The sequence below is a fragment of the Triplophysa dalaica genome, chromosome 3, assembly GCF_015846415.1.
Source record: "Triplophysa dalaica isolate WHDGS20190420 chromosome 3, ASM1584641v1, whole genome shotgun sequence".
Classification (NCBI taxonomy): domain Eukaryota; kingdom Metazoa; phylum Chordata; class Actinopteri; order Cypriniformes; family Nemacheilidae; genus Triplophysa; species Triplophysa dalaica.
In genome coordinates this window covers 11,794,152-11,802,524 of record NC_079544.1, presented here as the reverse complement: position 1 = coordinate 11,802,524, position 8,373 = coordinate 11,794,152, and the positions used below count along the sequence as shown (strand labels likewise).

The window sequence follows — 8,373 nt, the reverse complement described above, 5'->3', positions numbered from 1 at the left end:
GCCATGCAAAGCATTGCAATTGTCTATTAAAACGATCCTGCCCACCTTTCTAACAAAGCCTTGTAATTGAAGAAGTTCCTGTTTGTTTAGTGTTTGTTGGGTCAGTGTGAAAGTGACTGGCTGTGAAACTCTGCCAGCATACAAACGTAAACTGCAGAATTTTTACTGGTATTTGCTTGGACAGTGTGAAGTTTTGAAACAGATCCTGTGTATGTTATCCCTTGGTTTAGAAAGGCCCTGTATTTTTTTGCATCAAATATATATCTATCATAAAAGCACCACCACTGAGGACTGCCTTTGGGCACAACCCAAATGGATACTTGAAAACGTAGAAAGAAATGAGCAGACATCAGTGCCAAGGCCCTCTCTTTGTGCCCTTGAGTACCAACCTGTTTCAGCTTGAACTTTATTGCTTTAAAATTATGGTAAAGATTTAACCAGACCATTTAAATTGTAAACCTAAAAGCTACAATAGGTATAATCTCACTATCGCACTATTAATATTATATAGATACTAGATAGAGATCTATTAGTTCATATATTAGTGTATGTACATATTTATACATAGCCTAATATTATTTCAGAATCTAGGTGCATTATCAGAACAGCCCTGCTATCAAAGGAGCTCTTCAGATCACAGTCATAGAGGCCACGAGTTACTGCAAGCTTCTCTCTGGCAAACACTTTTTCAAATTTCCTAAAAACACATTTGTTATAATGTAGCGGTTTATCTGTAGAGCTGTTTCAGGCAGACCCAAGCAGAATCTCTGCACATAGATTTCTGCTGAATTGTAATACCAATCACTCATAAAGGGAAATATTAAACACTTTAGAGAATTCAATTTGTTTTTTAGATAACTATAGGGTTGTAGTTATCCCTATATCCCAATTGAACACATTTAAGCGAATAAAAGTACTCTGAATATGTGTAGGTGCCGGTTGTGTACACCCTGAACTAATCCACAAATTTGTGATTTGGCAAGGCGAGAAGTGTTTGGAACACAAGCTGGTTCATACTGAGGACTCAACTTTGTATATCCAGACATCTCTGCCTTCTGATCACACACTCATGGTACATTTAATTGCTACGTATAAATCCTAAGAAGTCTGTTTAGGCCTACATTTCTAGAGTCTTCTCAATAAGGAATGGTCATTTTTTTACACCCTCTGTCAGATCGGATATTGACTACTTCATGAGACATGAAGGAAATGCAGAAAAATCCTTGTGTGGTCCAAAGCTCAAGCACATCTTGGATGATATATAGGGTGTTTCTCTGACACTGCGGCTCTGCATCCGAACCAACAAGAATCACCTTCTATCCTAAAGTTGACTAACGTCCCATCTTATTCCAGCCATGCTTAAATCTTCTTCAACACAGAGCACGATGTCAATAATATTTAGGATGTCACTCAAAGGAATTCCATATGCTGCCGAACTCCAAGCTGGCTTGTTCTCTCACAAAAGTGCGCAGGTACCCGATTTCTTATCGTCGTCTAAGCCACCTGCTGATTCTTTCCGGTTGGGGTCATTAAGCTCATCGAAGAGTCCGGTGTCAATCATCTCCATTTGCCAGGCGATAGGTATAGCCCCTGTGCTGAACTCCTTGAAAAATTTATCATCCTTAGCATCAAACTCAATACCTTTGATTTCAGAGAACTCGGCAATGTCACTTGTATCCTTCGCGTAGACAACATTGGGTTTGGGTACCCAGGGAGGGTCGATGAGGCCGGCCTCCAAACGGGCAAAGTTGATGGACTTGAACCACTCGTGCTTCCTGGGATCATCACCCCTACAAAAACAGTATGTGTCATACATATTGTTGAAAGATCCTAGGCAACATTGGTTTCATGAAGTTAAGAGGGATAGAAATTCTTACTTGCAGCCTAGACGTTCGTCCATCTTCTTCTTGAGGAACTGCTTGATGATGTCTATTGTGGGGGCATCAAAGTTCTTGTGCTCATATTTGGGCTCCTCATTGATGATCCGCCTCTGTACCTCCTCCTTCTCCACTTTCTCCTTCTTGGAATCGGGACCTTTAAATGGGGTGTAGCCAGCCACCATTTCATAGATACTACAGCCAAGAGCCCACCAATCCACTGAGGTCCTGTACGGAATTTCAGTCAGGATTTCAGGTGCCATATATGCACCGGTTCCAGCCTGTTAACAGAGGAAAAAGGATCAGAAGGAGTCTTAAACAAATTGACAAATAATTAATGGTGGGAAAATTGGTAGTTAGATGAGACAATGAAACTGAACATCATACCATTGTTTGAAAGATTAAGAGGAACAGATCAGATTGTGAGGTGATTAGAGGGTTAGTTTACCCAAAAATTCTTGCATGATTTACTCACCTTCTTTGGTAAACACAAAAAAATATATTCTGAGAAAGGTCTCAGTTGTTTGGTCTCATCATTGGAAGTCAATGGGGTCCAATGTTGTTTGGTGAATAAATGTTTTTCGAAATATATCAAGTCATGCAGGTTTGGAATGAAGTGAAGGTGTGCAAACTATCTCTTTGAGATTACCTGATCTGAAGTAGTTTATTTGTTGTAATTCTCACCCTATCTATTCCACTTACCTCAGCCCCCCTCTTTGCCAGATGGAAGAGGCTTAATGGTAATCCACTACTACCTGTCAGAAGTCATGTGCCGATCCACTGTGATGAACTTGACTTGCTACTTATATAAAGATAGCATTCTTTGGCTCCATTGGACATGTGGATCTTTGCGACCAGACATGCGTTTTCACCGGTATTCTTTAATAATACCCACCTCAGTATACAAGAGAGGGAAACTGTTGTATTCTTAGACACTGTTTATTCAAATGGATAATTTAGGTGTACTGTGTGATAAATAAAGAGAAGATGTGGGAATTGACAGGGTAAAGCCCATTGCACATTGAGTCCAAAATTTGCGAAATTTCTGCAAGTTAAAAAATAAATACGTCCTCAAGTTGTGTCAATCACATACATAATCGCACTGCCTCCTATATTTTCATCCATCATTAAAAAAAATTGGACCGGGTTCAATTTTCTGCGTTTTCGCATCCGTAGCAAGCATTTGGAGTGGCCTTTTATAACAATTCAGAGACACCGTACAAACGAGAGACAAATATGAAAAAACACATATAAAAATTTCGGACTGTACGTGCAAAGACCTTAAGGCTCAGTCAAGCTAAAATGTGATTACAAGGAGGATGCACAATCATTGTGCTTGGCTAACACACTGTAATGAGCAAAGCTAGCATGATAGCCACATCATGATGCTAATGTCATAATTTTGCTCATGTCAAGTTTAAATTATTTGAGATTGTAGTTAAAATGGTTGTGGTATTACATTTAAAAAAATCTAATTTAGGAAAACAGAAGGCTCTAATAAAAGTGCTTAGGATATGGACATATGTTAATGACAGCAAAAAAATAGTTGTAAGCACATTATTAATCATATCTAGACTCGTGCAGGACAAAATGTAGCGCTTACATCTGCCTTTGGCAGTCTGATCAGAGACAGATTTGTGTAATTCGTCCTAAGAGGATCAGCAGTGTAAAGCCAACCAAACCCCTGTTGGTTCAGCTTGGGCTTCAACCTGCATTGAGGACTCGAGAGGGCACTGCATAATAAGCTTACGTAAACACATGAGCTGTTGTTACATTTGACATTTGATCATACATCAGAAGTCATGGAAGGGTTTGGCTTGGCTTTCAACTGTTATAATATTTATCATGTAGGAAAAGTTCACCCAAAAACAAACATTTTGTCATCATTTATTCACCCTTATGTCATTTAAAACATGTATACTCTTTCTTCTGTGGAACACAAAAGAAGATATTTTTATACATTTCTCAGTTGTTTTATGTCTATACAATTGAAGTCAATGATATTTGGTAACCAGCGTTCTTCGAAATATCTTCTTTTATGTTCTGAAGAAGAAAGTCACACAGGTTTGGAATGGCATAAAGATGAGAGTCAACAGAGAAGCTGTAATCAACTTCAAAACGTTCCTTTGCATATCTCTGTTTGTTCTTAAAAACAAGTTTGGAGCTTGCTATTATGAGAAATTTCGCTCCGTTCCATTTACCATCAATTGTGCTGCACTGTAATATAAATGTCAACATTTATAAAGTACAACTTTTTTCTTAGTCTTACATCATAATGACGGTCTGACAGCCTTTAATGGATCTGTGCAGTCTTCTCTTAACCTCAATCATCTGCGGCCCACCAATGGAAGTGCTTAAAGAGACACTGAGCCAAAGGTGCAGATGAGGACACCGCAGCTAATTGATCCTTACGTGTTTTGCATAACTAAGCCGTTTTGGGGACTATTTGCTCACGATTGATGTAGCTGTGGTCAAAATAACAAAGATCACCAAGACATTACATATCAGGGACGGAATATAATGCAAACACTATAGTATTCTTCTAAATTACCATGTTAGAGATTAACAAGCCATAGCTAGTCAAGGCTAGTGGAACTGATCTTTACATAATGACTTAACAAAAGGACTGAAAGCATTGATTCTCTCTAGCCTCAGTACATTCTGAGTTATGTACTAATGTTTGCTGGTAAATTTGTGATTGTACACTACTGTTTAAAAGTTCTGGGTCACGATATTATGATTTATTAATATTTTTAAAGCTACAAGTTTGACCTCTAACTTTTAACACGTTTACGTTTACATGGGTTGAAGTCAAATTTTATATTAATGAATTTCTCAGTCTAAGCTCAATTTATAAATCAATATTATAAGTGTATCAGGGAAAAGTTTTGGACAATGATTTTTTAAGTACTTGCAAAACAAGTTTTTTGTTTATTCATAGATATAATGCAGCTTTCATTTATTATTTTATAAATATTTCAACACTTTAAAATAAAGGTAAACTCATCCAAACTTTGACATAGAACAAATGTGATTATAGGAATTGTTGTGTCAAAAAATGTCCAAAATAAATACAACTAAGTTATATTTACAATAATGTAGCCAAAGTGGAATAAGTAAAAATGTACTCTTGCCATTTTATTAACCAGCTTCTTGATGTATCAAATTCAAATTGTAATTATGCTAGGCTTAGTTTTATTAAAAACTAAAATGAATATGCTGGCTCAATTATATATATACTTTCTTTTGCTAAACTAATTTGACATTTATGAATACGTTTTATTTTTAACATCATGCAATGTTCTTCATTTATGATTTGCTTTGAATAAATGTAAACTATTCATCACCACCAATAATAATTCATTTTTGTGCAGTTACACATCTGCTCTGCTTTGTACAGCTCTTTTTTTATGGAAATTAGGTATGGTAGCACAGCTTGCATTGTCTTCTTTAGATTATTTGAATAAAGACAATTAACTTACTTTTTGGGTGATGGTTTTTCCAACCGGAATCTCCACAGCAAGACCAAGATCTGAGAGACGACATTGACCCTGGCTGTCCAAAAGCACGTTCTCAGGCTTCATGTCACGATACACAATGTCCATGGCATGTAGATGCAGCATCCCGGTACAAATCTGAGCTGTGTAATAGATGATCCGATCCATTTCGATGCCCTTCTCACCAATGTTATAGATGTGATACTTGAGGTCACCTCCATTCATCAAGCTCATGACCAAGCAGAGATGGGTCTTGGTTTCATAAGCGTAACCCAGGTTGACGATAAACAGGCTGTTCACCTTCTCCAAGATTTTCTTTTCCAACAGGGCCATTTTCTCACCATGTTTCTTCTTCAGACGCTTTTTGCATAGCTTCTTGCAGGCATACATCTGGCCGGTGTTCTTCACCTGCACCGCACAAACCTGAAATGAAATGGAGCGAACACAGTCAGTTGTAAAGAATATATATTTTTCACTAATGTCTGTGGAGACAAGCATATCTTTTGTATTTCGTGAAAAGAACCTACCTCACCAAATCCACCCTTTCCAAGTGTCCTGAATTCATAGAAGTATTTCTCAGTGATGGGCTGTTTCTCATATTCTTTCCACTGCAGAAACTTGTCAAAGAATTGACTTTCCTGATAATCTGTAAACGGTTTGCCTCTGACAAACTCATTGGTGGCATCCTTCACCAGTCCCATCACCTCCTCGAAGTCTTTGTCAGTAACTGCCTTGCACTTGGTTGCTACATCTCCTGTCAGGTAGGTGAGGAAGCTCTTGGAACCGTCCTTGCAGAATTTATTAATGATATTTGTACGGGCCTTGTCTCTGGCAGCGCCCTCCGACAATTCCCAGTCATTCAGATCATCCAAAAATTCGGCCGCAGCAACACACTCAGGTCCCCCTTGATCAAGGTATTGGCGGAAGAAACGCTTTCCTACAGGCTGTTTTTCGCAGAGGGAGTCAAAGTCCTTCTCTAGATTTATCCTGAGTTCTGCGCACTGCTCCGGCTTGGGAAGGGACAGACTTCGCCGACGTTTCTTCATCTCCTTGTCATCTCCCCCCTGGGCTTTCAGGTAGGCCGTGTTGGCCACCAAGTTATCGAGTCCCCCCATGTCACACATTTTGGCGGCTGTGGTGGGTTACTTGTCCCTGAGAAATGGATGCTTCTCAGCCAGCGGTCAGTGCGTTTGTGTGTGCAACTCTCTTCAAAGCCGAGGAACGAATGAGCCACTAAGACTTACGCACCTCAGGACCGAGACACACTGACAACCTAGTAATTACTTATTTAGAATTAAATACCTGCAAGGGATTTTCACTTAAGTATATTTGTGTGGTCTATACTCAGCTTCTATTCAAGGAAAGGAACTTATAAGAGGGTTCTCCCGCTAAGAAGCTTTAGGGCTGACTATATTTAGGCAGATGCAGTGCGGTAGCTGATGGCTGCCCATTGGCCTTGTTGTCTAAACATAAATGGTGATACGATGAGAGGAGCAAAAATGTGAAAGCTTACAGCTCAACATGAAGTGTACGAAATGCTGAGGGCAGCAGGATGCACTAAAACTTTCTTCTGTTGTTCACAGGCCAACAGCTAATGCTCTTTTGCCGGACCGGTATTAAAGAACAGATACAATGACTGCTGACTTTATCAAGGAGATGTCAAACTACATTTTAATTGACAAAATGTCATTCTCAGCTTTTTTTGCCCTTTTTAATTTCTTATCTAGAATATTAGGCATTTTATTTCAGTTTTTTTATTTTAAGCAGTTGCCCTTTTCTGTAGTAATAGTGTATTTCAGTGATGCTTTTATGTATAAAAATGTTTCCTAATATTATTATAATATAATAAGTTCCTTATGTAATTATGCACACACAATAATTCTTCCTTTCTGATTATGCACTAAATAACAATTTAAGGCGAGTACCCATGTAAAGGAACACTTTTTGTTCAGAGGTCTTTCATTAAAATAAGAAGTTTCTCTCATATGATCATCCTAAAATTGAACTCTCACTTGCTTTTTCATTTCACACAATAGTAGAAAAATCTTTCTTAGGCTTTATTTATTGTTCTGTTGGACACATAATGAGATATTTTGAATAATTTAGGAACAGTTCTGGGACACCCTTGACTTCCATTTTAATTTGTCCTGCTATGATAAATTGTCTGTAAATGGTGACAAAATTAAATTTTTGGAGTGATCTATCCCTTTAATTTTTTTACAGAAATGTTCCTTTACATGATTTTTATGTGGAACCTATTTTAAAAAAAGAAGTTCTCAAATCAAATAACAGACACTAATTTATTCTCATTCATCTTTTTACTTATTCATCACATTAAGAAAAATTATAATAAACACTCCAATATTCCAATAAAAATAAGAATAGTCAGTTTAGATTTTTTTGGTGTCTTTCATTCAAAATAAAAAACCTTAAACTTTTTGGTAATGCTGTGTAAATCAGCTCACCAAAAATGAAAATAGGGTTAATTATTACTGTCTTAAATTTAAGTTGAGTTTATTGCATGTTCATTCACATTAACTACATGAAATTTGTAAATGATCGTTATAGATTGATACAAAAATAACAAGAATGAAGATATTTTAAGTATACTGTGAAACATTGTAAAAAAAAATGTTTTTAAAGCTAAGAAAATAGAAAAAAAATGATCCACATCAAAAGTGCCATTGTTTATGAACAAAGATTGGGGGATGGTCTTGTTAACATAAAATGAAATAATGTAATACTTTTGTATCGGATTACCTCCTGTCTGAAAACCTCAGGAAACCCAAGCAGAACAAGGACATATAACAGCACTTAAAGTCAGTTCAGTATTTTTACTGTAATATTCTCTCTTGATTGCTCGCCTGCTTGTGTTCCTTACTTTTTTAAGTTAAACAGGTGTCTGCTAAATGATTCAATGTAAAATGTAGTAAGGCAACTACCTCTGTTCTTAATGGTAGAAGGATTGCCTTGTCTCACATAAAGATCACCTCTCACGG

General features: G+C 37.3%; 2 protein-coding genes across 2 annotated transcripts in view; one reads left to right on the top strand and one right to left on the bottom strand.

Moving 5' to 3' along the window:
• The window catches only part of LOC130416983 (serine/threonine-protein kinase ATR-like), a 3,874-nt gene extending 3,748 nt beyond the window's left edge, over window positions 1–126 (top strand). The window contains exon 10 of the mRNA XM_056742337.1: window positions 91–126. Coding sequence (XP_056598315.1) covers window positions 91–126 — 36 coding nt within the window. The remainder of the gene's footprint in view (window positions 1–90) is intronic.
• A 1,330-nt stretch (window positions 127–1,456) lies between these two features.
• On the bottom strand, window positions 1,457–6,498 carry LOC130417903 (rhodopsin kinase grk7a). Its single transcript, XM_056743756.1, has 4 exons — window positions 5,902–6,498; window positions 5,360–5,797; window positions 1,878–2,158; window positions 1,457–1,790 (listed from the first exon to the last, which is right to left on the bottom strand). The coding sequence occupies exons 1-4, from the start codon at window positions 6,496–6,498 to the stop codon at window positions 1,457–1,459; spliced, it is 1,650 nt and encodes a 549-aa protein (XP_056599734.1).
• Between the last annotated feature and the right edge of the window lie 1,875 nt (window positions 6,499–8,373).